This window comes from Salvelinus sp. IW2-2015, linkage group LG23 (genome assembly GCF_002910315.2).
Source record: "Salvelinus sp. IW2-2015 linkage group LG23, ASM291031v2, whole genome shotgun sequence".
Taxonomy (NCBI): Eukaryota; Metazoa; Chordata; class Actinopteri; order Salmoniformes; family Salmonidae; genus Salvelinus; species Salvelinus sp. IW2-2015.
In genome coordinates, this window is record NC_036863.1 from 22,873,527 (window position 1) to 22,887,992 (window position 14,466).

Genomic DNA, 14,466 nt, shown 5'->3' on the forward strand with positions numbered 1-14,466 from the left:
CTTTATAAGCATTTTAAAAACTCAAATACACTACAAGTTTGCATTTTCTGCTGTGCAGGAACATTCTCAAAACAAAAGAGTCCTCAAATTAAGATCCGACATCTGTAGAGAGGTTAGGTAGCATCAAGAGGTTCTGTTATTGTATTTTAAGGCCAAGCTCACTAGCTTATTGATTGTAACAACTTGATTATAAGTATAATAGATACAACATAAAGATTCTCAGGTTGTAGGTTATCCTTTTGATATAATATAAAATTGCCCAACTTCCTGAGCGGTTATATAGAATACAGTATTAAGAACAGTGCTTAAGTGTTGTGGTTCTTCTTGGGATTGCGGTACTTTGTATTTGTCATAGATATGCTTACTTTCACTTCACAAAACTTTAAGTTTGCTTAATAAAATCTATTTAAGAATAACAGAAAATGTATTCATCACAACAATTCTTAGGATAGAAAAAGTTCACAGCTTCATTAAAAACCTAGCAGTGCCTCTAGTCACAGTGACTGTACTTTGCATAGTTAGTTGATCTTAGAACAACATATCAATATGACATCTAAAAAAGTACAGAGAGTATAAAACATTACTCTCTAATTATCAATGTGAAAGATATTATGTTCTTTTTAAGTGGTGTCATTGGGAAAACTATAAAGAATATTGTATATAGATCTAATATAATAAAGATTAACTGTAAAGAATATAGAATATTGCTGGGGCTTACAACAAACTGAAGTAAACTATACACTAACTTTGTCCTATGTTTTTTTGATAGCACCAGCTGCTAAGGTCTCTCGTCTGGTAGTTACGAACGCCTGCTGCTTCTCATAATAAGCAGCTTCGTTAATAAAAGTGGGATAGACGGTGCCAGCACCTTCGTAGCGGATGGTTGTCCCGTCAAACGTTTGGAACATAGGGTCACCAGGGTTCAACGGCTCCCAGTCACAGTCCTAAAGGAGGAATGAACAACAACAAGGAAATTCAAAGCTCAAGAGTTAGAGTTCTGCTTTTTTGAAGAAAAGTAACAAACTACTGCATCCCCACAGTTAAAGAAAACAGCCTGGGATTCTGACTGTCATTGGATACACCATCACAGGCTATTGAAATTCCCTACTAAATAAATATTTGTTACCCAAGACATTAGGCCAAAAACAGACGTAACTGAAAGGAACAAAAAGTTAGAATAAGCAAATAACAATAGACATTTAAAAGTATCATAGCATTTAATAGCCCGGTTTTGTACCTGTAGATTGGGGTGCACCATGGCAATGATGTTGCCATTGGTGTCTCTGGGGTAGTCCATCTTCTCTGAAACTCTGAACACATCCACTGTACAGGGGGGAAACTCCAAGCCTACAGAATACAAACAACACACCACATCGTCCTCACTTGTTACTGTGCATGCAAAATAAAGTAAAGGACAAAACAAATAGCACTGAAGTAGTTTCCTTGCACACAAATAAAATAATCCTCAACAGTTATGAGAAATATCAATAATAATGTAGCCTATGTACAGTATGTATTTGTGTTATTTTGTAAATAAGTTTGACTATGATTGTGTGCATGACTTTTTCTTCCCTCATTGATTAATCCCCAATCATGTACAAAATAGCCCGTAGTTCCAACTGTTGTTTTGGAGGATCTCACACACAGTTTAATTTCTCAGAGCAGAAAACACAACTCAGCACCAAGGCACACAGCATTCATCAAGCCCRCACTGTGGACCCTAGAGCCAGGCCCCTGGACACCAGATTACAAAACCCTGCTGGCTCCTAATCACATGGAAACTAACCAACTTCCAACAAGTATGCCATTCAGCAGCCTAGCGGGCCTAGTGAGGGGAACGAACATGCAGACTTCAAACTTCAATTCACTCTTGGGAACTACTGCTTTTTTACAGAAAATGTGGAGGAAAGCTTGTTGCAGTGGTTGCAGTTTTGAGGTATCATGCAGCTTTTTCCCCCATTCATATTTCCATTAGTTGTCAAGCATACTTTTACATATTTTACAGCTATATACAGATGTATGATCTTAATTTGATCACTGTTGTTGCAGGACATTTGCCCTAACTAAAAATGTATTAACCCCTACAAAAATGTCCTTTAATTATAATCCACACAATAATTCACATTTCCTGTTGCTACAGAATATTTTTTTGCTTTGAAAAACTGGTCAAATTAAGATCCTACATCTGTACAAGTTACATGATACCTCAAAAAGAGGCAAACACTGTCTGTCTGAAGGAACTGGAAGGGGATCTTATGAAATAGTTGAAGTGGAAGGATTACTTAAAAAAGGTTTTCATGTAAGGAGAACACGACTTGCTCACCCATGAGCAATGTCACAAAAACGGAGTCATTACAGTGATGCTGATAATGCCAGATAGGCTGAAGGGGGAGCAGAGAAGGCTTTTATACAAAACAAAAAGAGATACAAAACGACTTAGCCTATTAGACATCTCTCTAAGAAAAAAGTTTATGTTGTTGATGTTAGATGTGTATTTCTGTTTTATTATTAAAGTATTGGTAGAGTAGAGACCAATATATTCTGCAAAAAGCTTTCTCTTACAACAATTGTTTTCTTAACAAAACAAGACGGTTGGTGTCACGGATTCCCCTGGTACTGCTGCTCATTCCGTACACCAGTTCCGGACGTCTACATCACCGGCCTCTAGGCGTCATTGAACTGTTTCATTACGCACACCTGGTTCCCATTTCCCCTGATTAGTAATTGTATATATGTGCCCTCTGTTTACCATTGTCTTGTGGGTTAATGTTCCCATGTCTGTTGGTTTTGTGAGTACCTGTGCTTTGTTGTTTTGGCTTTCGTGCTGCGTGTATTGTGTACTCGTTATTACGGGTCTCGTCCCTTGTATTTATTAGATGTTCAACCTCGCTCTTTTGTTTGAGTTACATCCCTGTGTTTTTGTTTACGTGTTTTGGGCTTCGTCCCCGTGCCTTTCATGGCATGTTGTATTTTTGGGTGGAGTATTAAACCCCCTATTATGTATTCCTGCGCCTGTCTCCAATCCTTTATACAACGTGACAGTGGGACATTCAAACTACCCCTTAGATATTTTGTTTTTAATACCTTATAACCATATTAATTTACCACCAGCTGATGTGTGCTGTACAAAATCTATGGAATGTTTATCTTTTATAAATGTTACACAAATGTTACAAACCTTCGTTGAAGAGCTCAATGAAGTCCAGGGCATGTTTCAGTACCACCCTCATAGACTCAAAGATGTTGCTCCTCAAAACCCCCTGAGGTTGTGGGCCAACCTCTAGACCTGAAATAAACACATTCAAAATCTTTATATACCTATACCTTTATATACCTATACCTTTATATACCTATACCTTTATATCCTTTAAATATGTTGTCTTCTTTAGGGACAAATTCTATTTGAATCTATTTAAACTTTGTTTATTTTTGACTCGTTTAATAATTACTATTACATTCTAAAGTAAAAAAAGTGAATAAATGCCCCCAACGTACTACATCTAAAAAATTTCCAAGGCTGTAAGGCTGGAATTTGCACTCACCGATGGGGTGCTTGGCCACAGAGCGTGAAGTTGAATACTTGAGTAGCGGGTGTTCAGTCAGCAGAACTGGACAACTGTCTGGAGCTATGGCATTCTGCATGACATAATTAAAGATGTCTCAGCATGTGAACAAACACACAACCTCAACACAGAACACATTATTTCCATTACAATATGGCCGCTAATAACACACTAGTCAGAAATATAACAATAAAAGGCTAAGTATGACCAATTTTCACTTAAAAGACCATAGTCAAACCAGTGTTTAATAAGTGGTTTAAACCCTCCTCTTTATACATTAGCTAACTTCCTATAGGTTCCCTCTAGTTAACTCACATGTACCATTAAGGAGCACTATGATTCAATCAATTAAATTATTCATTATTCATACAACTAACCCATAATGGGTTAGTGAGTGAGAAAGGTTATCCAAAGTGCACTAAGAGGAAACACAGAACGGCAGTTTCCCGGACCAGGGTTGGGCTCAATTCGAATTGACGGCTGTCAACTCAGGAAGTGATTTGAATTTAAACTTCAGACATGTTAAAACTTCTGAAATAAAAAGCTTCTACTTTTCAGTTTATTGAGAAGTTACAGAAAATAAATGCAATTTTTTCAGTTACTGAATTGTAATTTTAGTTTATTTCCTGAATTGACTGCCTGAAATTCTAACTGAGCCCAAAAAGCATGTTTTATTTGAGAAAGCGAGAGGGAGTAAACACATTCTAAGTTCACCTTGATGTAATGCATCATCTGGAGGTTGAAGTGGTCCTTGGAGCTCTCCAGTATGAGRGTACAACCCATGTTGGAGGTGGTGTTGTGGAGGTCGAAGATGACATCGTAGGCCTCAGGGCTTCCTTTAGGTCCAAATATCTCATTGATCTGCTGGGCCCTCTGGACCTCGTAGGGCAGGTCATCTCCACTAGGGGCGCTGTGGATACACCACTGACAGGTTAACCACTTGTTTTATTGTCACACACACCGGATACGTGCAGTGAAATGTGTTGTTTTACAGGGTCAGACATAGTAGTATGGCGCCCCTGGAGAAAATGAGGGTTTAGTGCCTTGTTCAAGGGCACATCGGCAGATTGTCACCTTGTCGCCTCGGATATTCGAACCAGCGACCTTTCTGTTACTGGCCTAACGCGCTTTACTTTTAGTAGTTCTAACACCTGTGTAGAAACAGTGTAATTACTATAGGAGCAACATTGTATTAACAATGTGAAATCCATTTGTGTAATAACTATACTGATAAACTATACTGAACAAAAATATAAATGCAACATGCAACAATTTCAAAGATTTTACTGAGTTACAGTTCATATAAGGAAATCAGTCAATTGAAATAAATTCATTACGCCCCTAGGATTTCACATGACTGGGTAGGAGTCATGTGTCATCATGTGTCATCACTGGGGAGCCAGCCAATCAGAATGAGTTTTTCCCCAGAAAGGGGCTTTATTACAGACAGAAATTCTCCTCATCCACCTGACAGGTGCTGGGGACAATAAAAGGCCCCCTCAGACAATCCCGCAGGTAAAGAAGCCGGATGTGGAGGTCCTGGGCTGGCGTGGTTACACGTGGTCTGCGGTTGTAAGGCCGGTTGGAGGCAACTTATGGTAGAGTCATGAACATTCATTTCTCTGGCAACAGCTCTGGTGGTCATTCCTGCAGTCAGCATGCCAATTGCACGCTCCCTTAAAACTTGATCAATATGTGGCATTGTGTTGTGTGACAAAACTGCACATTTTAAAGAGGCCTTTTATTGTCCCCAGCACAAGGTGCACCTGTGTAATGATCATTTAATCAGCTTCTTGATATGCCACACCGGTCAGGTGGATGGATTATCTTGGCAAAGGAGAAATGCTCACTAACAGGGACATAAACAAATTTGTGCACAAAATTTGAGATAAGCTTTTTGTGCGTATGGAAAATGTCTGGGATTTTTTATTTCAGCTCATGAAACATGGGACCAACAGTTTACATCTTGCGTTTATATTTTTGTTCAGTGTACAATACTGTTCACCTCCTGTCTAGTAAACAATGGTCTTATATACCCCACATACTAGGCCTACATACTAAACAGCCATTTATAAGCTACCGATTATCCCTAGAAAATATGTGATTCAGAACACAGCACATGCCTTACCATAACTGAGGTTGTTAATGATTGACAGTGGAGTCCGCTACAATAAACAAATGGTGATATAAGACTTACACTTTAACCCTAATGTAAGAAGACCAACAAAACTTTCACCAGACAGCGGTAAATTGTAGCCCACAAATAATGAAAACGCCTACTCTGCTACAGGATGGATGGGAAAGCATTTTTTTCAAACATAAGGGCATTATAACAATTTTCACAATTTCAGAGTGTTATTTCGACCTCATAGTGTGGAAATATATTTTTTATTCTACAGAAAAATCACGTTTTTAACTGCGCTATCCCTTTAAGAGTACAGAAGTATGATCAGGGTCATGCATATTCATGCTCACATTCAAATGGTACGTTTCTGGATTTTGGTTAACTAATGTAGCAGGCGTAAAAGAAACACCTGAAACTAGATCCCCTACATACTGGTCTTGACGAGAAGAAAAAAAATTGTGGGGAGGTTCTCTTCTGCACTGTTGAACCAATCCAGTAAATGTGGAGGAGGAGATAAGATGGAGTGTCGCCTTGTTAACGTCCAAAAGCAGAAGTAGTGTCACAGGCTCTCTTTCTATTTCCCCTGAAAACCGGAACATCCTGTTGTTGGGGAGTCGGCAAAAGCTAACATTTTGGAGAACAAAAATATCACAAAGCATGTTATTCTTCTGACCCTCAAAAGCAGCACATTTATTTGGACCATATTCTCACAGCCTTGCAGTTCTGTTGCCTGGCTACCCAAACTCCTTGCTCCAGCCAAACACTACGCCACAGCCATGGACGTTAGTTTCTTCTCCGCAGTGAGTCTAGATCTGATTACCTCCTGAACGATGTCTAGAACGCAAACACATTCTAACCGTTCTGATTGGTCCCAGAAACCGATGTGTTGGGTCAGAGCCAGAACACATGTGGGTAAAGCGACATTTGGAAAATGTATCATTAGCATTGATACTCTTATTGGTTATCGATGATCCAATCGCTGATGACGTTGTTTTGTACAACACACCTCATTTTGTCGTCACCACAAACGCCTTCAATGATGACAGTCTCAGACTGAAGTATGTAGCGAACATAGAGCAGAGGAAGTCTCATCTGGCAAGCATTTCTGAGCAATTATTACAACATTTCTGAACGTCTTATGAACTAATGACTAAGCTAATCTTCAGTGATTCTTATCATGCTGCAACCTATGCTCACAAAATTGATTCACAATCCCATTGGATAGCTGAAATGTTTCCTTCCTCTCCTATGCCTTTTTTAACAATTCTAAAACAACAAATGCTCTAATGCTGAACCAGCATGTTCTCCAAGCTGCCCCAATAGCATAATGGCACCTGTGCTACCCATTTTTTGTCTCTTTCTCTCCCCCCGCCCAACTCCCTTTTGACTGCATATCTAGCAATGTCCGGATAGTTAGGACTATCATGTAGCACAATAGAGACAGGTAGGTCTGTCAAAATGCAGTTATTCTCCACCCTCAGTAGGCTATAAAAGAAAAACTATGCCAGATAGATTATGAAAAATGTGTGGTTGATTGGTTAAAAGACAACTATAGGCCTACCAACCAGCTTACACCAAACACCAAAATGCCAGTATAAAACCACAAAAACATTACAGGAATGTATCTTGGAATCAGGAGTGCAGTCCATCGGCCTGATATAAATAGAAATGCTATAATTAGAATATGTCTTCAAGGAGGTAATCAGCTTAGCCCGCCTAAAAGATGTGTCAACAACATGGTAGTGTGACTAGAGAGGTTGTCTGCTGAGTAGATGGAATACTCCAGTGAAAAATGAGTTTATAATCTATTTGACTACATCTACAGACACCGAAGAGAAGCATTATTTCTACATTTAGACTATATTTTGAATGTTCAAAATGTGGATTCAAGCCTACCTATATCATGATAGCAAGGAGATGGAAGGTGCTTGCTTCCCATGCATACACACTGAAGTTTTCAAACTAGGCCTATTTGGCCATTGGGGCATAATGCCAAGTTAGAAGCAAAATAAATCATTACACATGTAATTTAATGAATAGGCTACTGTTGAAGAGCCTGCTGTATTATAAAACATGAACTTCTGTCAGTCCAATCCTTCTGCTGTCATGCACTTGGACCAACTCCAAGCTCATTTGTAACTCAGTCACATTCTGCTCACGTTTTGCCCAGAGGCTGGCTGAAAGTCAGCTGTGAGTCTGTGTGAGCATGAATACAGTAACTTTGCTGTAATTGGAGCAGTTCAACTTTTTTTTCAAGAAAATCACAAACTTCAGGATTTCCATAATAAGCTGTTCGGCAATTGCTTATAATAAGCCACAATAAACATACATCCTTAGCACCATGGGTCCACAATATATATAAAAATAAGAACATCTATAATATGGCAATTCCAGAGTTGTCTCTAGACAATATAGACTTTAGTGTATTTGGGTACTGAGAACTAAATAACACTGGACTGTCTGATAAACACGACTCAACGTCAAAGGTCCCCGCTGTTTACCTGAGATTCTCGGTCGTGAACGCTCTGTTAAGATCTGTGTCCACATATCTAGTGCATTTCTCAACGGCTCTTGGGTTCGTTATGAAGGGTTTCGTCTCAACTCCCTTTCTTTGGATTTCTTTTCCATTCTGTATCCACAGATTTACAAGCGTTACGCCTGACATTTCATTTCCGTGCGTGCCTCCAAAAATAGCAACTCTTCTAGCCTCGTGAAAACAAGAGACATTGGTACTTGAAGTCATAGCGGTAGTGAAGGCTGGAATATTGAACAGTTGATACAAGCCCTCAGATGAAAGCACGAGTTTGAGGACTCGGAGAGCAGCCGCGGAAAGTTGCCAGGCTATAAAAACCACGGTTGACGTTTCTTAACCAATTGTGATATGAATGCTGTTCGGGTAGTACACTTACATAATACCGCCGCTGGACTAGTTACTGTGACCACTCACCACCGAACATAACTCCGTCGTGTTGTACATTACTTGAGAAGGTTGGGTTAAGATCCTCCCACAACAGCCTACACATACTAGGCTATCCATTATGGATTGGTTGTGATATGGTTTTACAATTTCATAAATATGATTTTCACAGTTAATCTTAAAGTTGCAACCACATTATTAATTATTATGTTMCAACCAGATTATCAATTAATATTACATAATTATATATGAACGTTATGTTTTATAGGCCTATATATCTGTCTGGACAATATTTGCCTGAACTGATCTAATTCTATGAATACAGTGCTGCTAATCAATAACACATTAGTCTTACAATAAAACATTGATAAACTGTACATTTATTGTGCATCCTTCAATAGACAGTCATACTTACAAATACACTTGTATGGAGCCAATATAAAAAGTAATACTATAATGGTTGTGGAGACAATGTTTAGACTAGGCCTTCATATGATGCACTGCACACAAAGGATATTGAAGCAATGTCCCTTACTGAAGGGAATTACATTAGAAATGTAATCTATTTCAAAACTGAACAAGAAACAAATCTTGTCAAATGTACACATTAACCACTTTCTCATGCAGCACTGGCATACATTATATGTAGTAGGACTAATGAAACATCATGACATTCGAATCCAAGTTATAAACATGTCACTTACACTGCAATAAAACCAGTGTGTTTTGTCTTAAATTGTCCACTAGGTGACAGGGTAGGATAAAAATATTCTTTACAAAACACCATTTAGTGGTAACTTAACACTGAAAACGTTCACTGTTTATCTGACTAGCCTATGCATGCACATTTATCATCTGAATGCGCATACAAGTGTCTCTAAAGAGTGGAAGAACAACCATCATAGAGGTGGTGTACAATGAATCAACTCATTTAAAAATCTGTTCCCTTATAACCAAAGGCCACCCATCAAAAATCCTCTCCAAGCTATGGGTTGTTTTATTCAGATGGCATGCTTCATGTCATCACCACTGAGTCAATGTGTTCGGTTGCGAGGTAATCCTGATTTGCATCTTTTCCATGCTTCTTTTTCTTCTTCTTCTTCTTCTTCTCTGCTGATGAAACCAGTTCATGGGAGATTGATACAGGATCAGGATTAATCTGTGGTAAAGGCAGACAGTCTGACGTCGCCTCTGACATCTCCCCGGTCTGTCTTCCATCTGTGTGCTTCGGGGCAACTGATTCCTTGTTAGATTTTCTATTTATTTTCTTCTTCTTCTGTGACTCTGTTTCTGTGTATTGGGTCATAGAACTCTGGGTTGTTTCAATTAGCATTGCAGTGTTATCATTTCTTTTCTTCTTCTTCTTCTTCTTCTGTGACTCTGTTTCTGTGTATTGGGTCATAGAACTCTGYGTCGTTTCAATTAGCATTGCAGTGTTATCATATCTTTTCTTCTTCTTCTTTTTCTGTGACTCTGTTTCTGTGTATTGGGTCATAGAACTCTGGGTTGTTTCAATTAGCATTGCAGTGTTATCATTTCTTTTCTTCTTCTTCTTCTTCTGTGACTCTGTTTCTGTGTATTGGGTCATAYAACTCTGAGTCGTTTCAATTAATATTGCAGTGTAATCATTATCTTGATGTCCTACCGCTGGTACTTCGTAATCAGTGGATTTCCGCCTCTTTGTCTTTTTCCTCTTTCTCTCTGAGGATATAAAGGCACTTTCAGCTTCAAGTCTCACTTCAGTTGTATCTATCTCTTTTTTCTCTTCTGGTCTAGAATTTTTTACAGTTGCGCTCATCCTCTGAGATATTTTAGTTGCATCATTTTTCAGTCTTCCCTCAGGATCATGTTTGGTGAGGGAATTCTTATTTTTCTTATTTTTTCTCTGAGAAACTGTGTCATCTGGAGTCAAAGCAGACCTCTCACACCCCTCCAAAGATATGCCAATACTCTCTTTTTCCAGTGGAGCTGCTGTATCCTTGTGTATGACAGAACAAGTGTCTTTAGACCCATCTCGCTTTTTCTTCTTTATCTTTCTTGGGCTAGTGATCTCATCTGTTTCAGGTGGTATGCTGTCCTTTTGACGTCTCTCCTCTGTGCTCAAAGGAGTTACTAAATCCCTATCTTTCTTTCGCTTTTTTCTTGGTGGCACAGTGTCATTGGATTCAGACACAGTACTCTTGAGGGTGATATGGAATTTTTGAATATTATCCTCTTGTAGTTGAACAACGGCGCCATCGTCAGTTGAAGATTTCCTCCTCTTCTTCTTTTTCCTCTTCTTCTCCGTGACCTTGTCTTCAGACCTCTCATGGCTCACAACATTCTCTTTGGGTCTGGCCTCAGAATCTTCATGAATGTCAGAATTCTGTTTCTTATCTCGTTTGCGTTTTTTCTTCTCCAGTGTATCGATTTGACCAGATTGAGATAAAGTACTTGTAGTCAGAGGAATTTCAGTATAATTTCCCACCATTTCATTGCTGCAGGAATCCCCATCTTTCTTTGCCTTTTTCTTTTTCCTAAAATAAATTGTGCCGTCACTCTGTGCCAAAGAATTGTCTATTGGTGCCATGGTTTTATGCTTCTTTCTCTGGGCTACCAATTTAGTAAGTTGGACTATAGAGCACTCAATTGTTTTCTGTCTTATATCAGTAGCATTTACCTGTAGGTTTGTGACAGTATCTTCAGGGAGGGTTGAAATGTTTGTTCCCTTTTGGGGTCCTATTACCTCATCTAACTGTGATTCCAAACTCAAATTCAGAAAATGTCCTTTTTCTGGTCCTTCCTCCAGGATGGCATGTGCTGTGGAATTCTTATACTTTTTCTTCATTTTCTTCAGTTCTATGTCTTCGTTCTGAACTATAGCACCACCTCCAGCATGGGATGATAGCTTGGGGTTCTCTTCCTGTTTTAGGCCTATATCTGTATCAGCATGGCATGGTGAATCCCTCCTCCTCTCCTTTTTTCTCTTCTTTTTCTGTGGCGTAATCATTTCACCAGACGCGGAAACAGAATGCTCTGCCTTGTTATCCTGGGTTCTCTCAGTAGCCTCTCCTCCCTGTATGGGGCTTGTACTCACACAGGTGACTAGTTCCTGATAATCTGGAGCCTCTTGGCATGGAGGCTGCACAACTCGGTCCTCTATACTTTCATCATCTCCTCCCTCTATTTTCCTGTTCTTTTTCTTCCTCTTCTTTCCCTTCTGTTCATAATCTCCCCCAACATCAACATTTGTACAGTCATTTGTGAGCTCTGGTTCTGTTGAAGGGGGGTTGTGACCTTTAGTTCCAGGATCAGCCTCTGTTTCTCTTGTCTGGTTCTGATGGTCACGATCAGGGCTCTGCTCAGTCACACTGGGGGTCATGGCTCTGCCCACTTGGGTCCTCTCCAAACAGCTTCCTTCACTTTCCTGCACTTCATTAATAGGTGAACTCGTTATGTCCACTGCCTGGTCTATTCTAGTCCCCTCTACTTCCTCACTGACAAATCCGATATTCAGCATTGTCTTCCATTCTGTCAATGAAATGTCCATGTTGTCGTTCTCTTCCTGTCCATCTGTATTYTCAGCTAAATGTATCCCAGGTTCTTGTGTTTCATTGCGGACCAAACTCCTACCAGATGAACATCTCCTAACGCAACTCATTGACTCTGGGTTAGTCTCTTTTTCTGCCATGTTACATTTCTCAGGTAAGATTCGCTGTGAACCAGCAAAACTCTGCTTTGATGGTGTGTCTTTAATCATTTTGGAAACCAAGGAAAGAGTTTGTTTAACATGAGGGAGGTGTTGTGTTTTCTTTGTGCTCCGTTTCTTTGTCTTGGCGGTGGAGTCTTTGCTTACTGATGTGGAGTCTTTGGTGAAGTATTTGCTTACAGATGAAAACTTTCTGCATTGCTTTTCAGCTTCAGATGATGGATGACACCAAGTTTGCCTATTTTTCTTTTTCAGGAATGGCATTAAAAGTGTATTTTCCTGTAAGAAAGAAATGTTTTGATAAATGTACTGCCAGACTTGAAATAGCAAATCATTGACTCATGATCCAATGAGAAAAAGAGCCTAGATAAAATGTAAGATTATTTGATCATACTCACCACCACTCTGATGTCATCATCACTACCTTCAGATTCCACCTCCTGTCTGTAGGTCCATTGAAAAAAAAACAGCATTATACACCTCAGAAATATACAATCATTATAAAGAAGCTCAAAGGAAGAAATGTGTTCTGCCCCGTTTCATAGCTCAAATCTACATTAAGAGCACTGACCATCTKCAGCAATTACAACCTTTTCTTATTTAAAAATTTAGAGCTGTAGAAAACTTACTCTGACAGTGGAGACAGTTCACCTTCCTCATCCAGATATCTGTTTGGTAAAGCTGAGGCTAAAGTCGCTTTTCCTTTAGAGAACTTCTTCAGTGTTTTGACGCATCTAAAAAAGCCTCCAATTGCCTTACTCTATTGGAAACAAAAGGGATTAAATGTCAGTGAGACTGAGAAGACATTTAGAAGCATATGACACATTAGTTACCCATGAATACATTAGGCCTATATATGATCCAAATGATAAGTATCAGAAGCTGGACTTTGTTTTATTTTATGACAGATCTTTTTTTACAATACGAATTTGACTCAAGAAGTGCTGCCTACTTACCGAGAAGGTCACACTCTTTAATAGTGGTAGGTGTGTGTTTCTGTAAGTCCTCTCTCGACTAGATAGGGGTTTACTTCTGTAAACGCTCCCCAGGAAGGGAAAGGAGTACTTTTTCAGGCCATGCTTCTCTGCTTTCCTCTTGTGATGTTTCATTGCATGTGAGACCTGCTGCTTCCTTTGGGGAGTGGCAGGTCCATCTTCCTCCCCGCTCTCCTCCTCTGATTCTATGGTACATGTGAACTCTGACCTCTCCTTTGAGTGACATCTTCTCACAGACCTCACCACCTCAGACACTGGCACTTGAGTTATGAACAGGCTGTCCCCTGAATCCCTACTGATATATGTGTGAGAAAAGGCAAAGACAAGCATTGCAATGTTGACACTTTTGGTTGTGTTAATTGCAATGTTAATTCAAATACATTTTTCTTGACATTGTTGTAATAAGCTAGCTATAGGAATATATTCTTAATGCTTCACACATTTATGTAGAAGCATTGCTGAGGGCACTGCACTGACTTTTAACCAATTTATCTGGGTTCATCTTTCCATGTGTGCTTACCTGTCTGCTGAAGACTCAGTGCCATGGTCTGTGACGGGATGGGGTAACACATATTTCTGCCCACTGAGAGCAGCCTCGAAATAATGTGAGATTGTTTTGACGATATCAGGATCGGGGTTCTCCAGAATGAGCTGGGATGAATTATCTTCTGCTGCTTCATAAACGCCTTCTGAGTTAAACAGAGTGCGTGTATTATTATTTTCAACTCGTCGAGCTTGCAGGTCCCTGACAGAAGCCATGAGGTACAAAAAGAGGTACACCTTGTATCTATTCTACCTGTACACAGCACACGCGGTCATGTTTGGACAAATTCACATAGTCAACCAGGAAGTGAGACGAGCAGACGTCGTTACGTAACGTCAGAGAATATTTGTGGGCCAACCAAGGTTTTTCTAGGAGTTCTTAATTGACTTTGCGCTGCACGGCTCGTGGACACTAGCACGCGGTGCCGCGCGGTGAAACACCACTTCCCATTCATTATTGAGGCTTGTGAAAGCGGTGAGAAGCAGATTGGGCGGGGGTCCGTTGGGCGGCGCGAACTTGACGTGAAAGACGATGAAAAATACCAGCATTTCCCAACGTTTTATGCAGATCACCAACGCGACCATTGGGCGATGACCAATCTGTGATCTTCAGTCGCTCGAGGCTTGTGATTCCT

General features: G+C 39.8%; 2 protein-coding genes across 3 annotated transcripts; both read right to left on the reverse strand.

Moving 5' to 3' along the window:
• Positions 1-331: 331 nt before the first annotated feature.
• Positions 332-8,651, reverse strand: aspa (aspartoacylase). The gene is made up of 6 exons (XM_023968800.2): positions 8,190-8,651; positions 4,278-4,473; positions 3,543-3,636; positions 3,179-3,286; positions 1,238-1,347; positions 332-944 (listed from the first exon to the last, which is right to left on the reverse strand). The coding sequence occupies exons 1-6, from the start codon at positions 8,429-8,431 to the stop codon at positions 753-755; spliced, it is 942 nt and encodes a 313-aa protein (XP_023824568.1). The 5' UTR covers positions 8,432-8,651; the 3' UTR covers positions 332-752.
• Positions 8,652-8,967: 316 nt separating this feature from the next.
• On the reverse strand, positions 8,968-14,160 carry LOC111950632 (enolase-phosphatase E1). 2 transcript variants are annotated; one of them, XM_023968376.2, is made up of 5 exons: positions 13,809-14,160; positions 13,250-13,580; positions 12,923-13,053; positions 12,692-12,737; positions 8,968-12,572 (listed from the first exon to the last, which is right to left on the reverse strand). In XM_023968376.2, exons 1-5 carry the CDS (start codon positions 14,045-14,047, stop codon positions 9,621-9,623), a joined length of 3,699 nt encoding a protein of 1,232 aa, XP_023824144.1. In that variant the 5' UTR covers positions 14,048-14,160; the 3' UTR covers positions 8,968-9,620. The 2 variants fall into 2 exon arrangements, with proteins under 2 accessions (XP_023824144.1, XP_023824143.1); XM_023968375.2 differs by having other exon boundaries at positions 13,250-13,583.
• Positions 14,161-14,466: the final 306 nt, after the last annotated feature.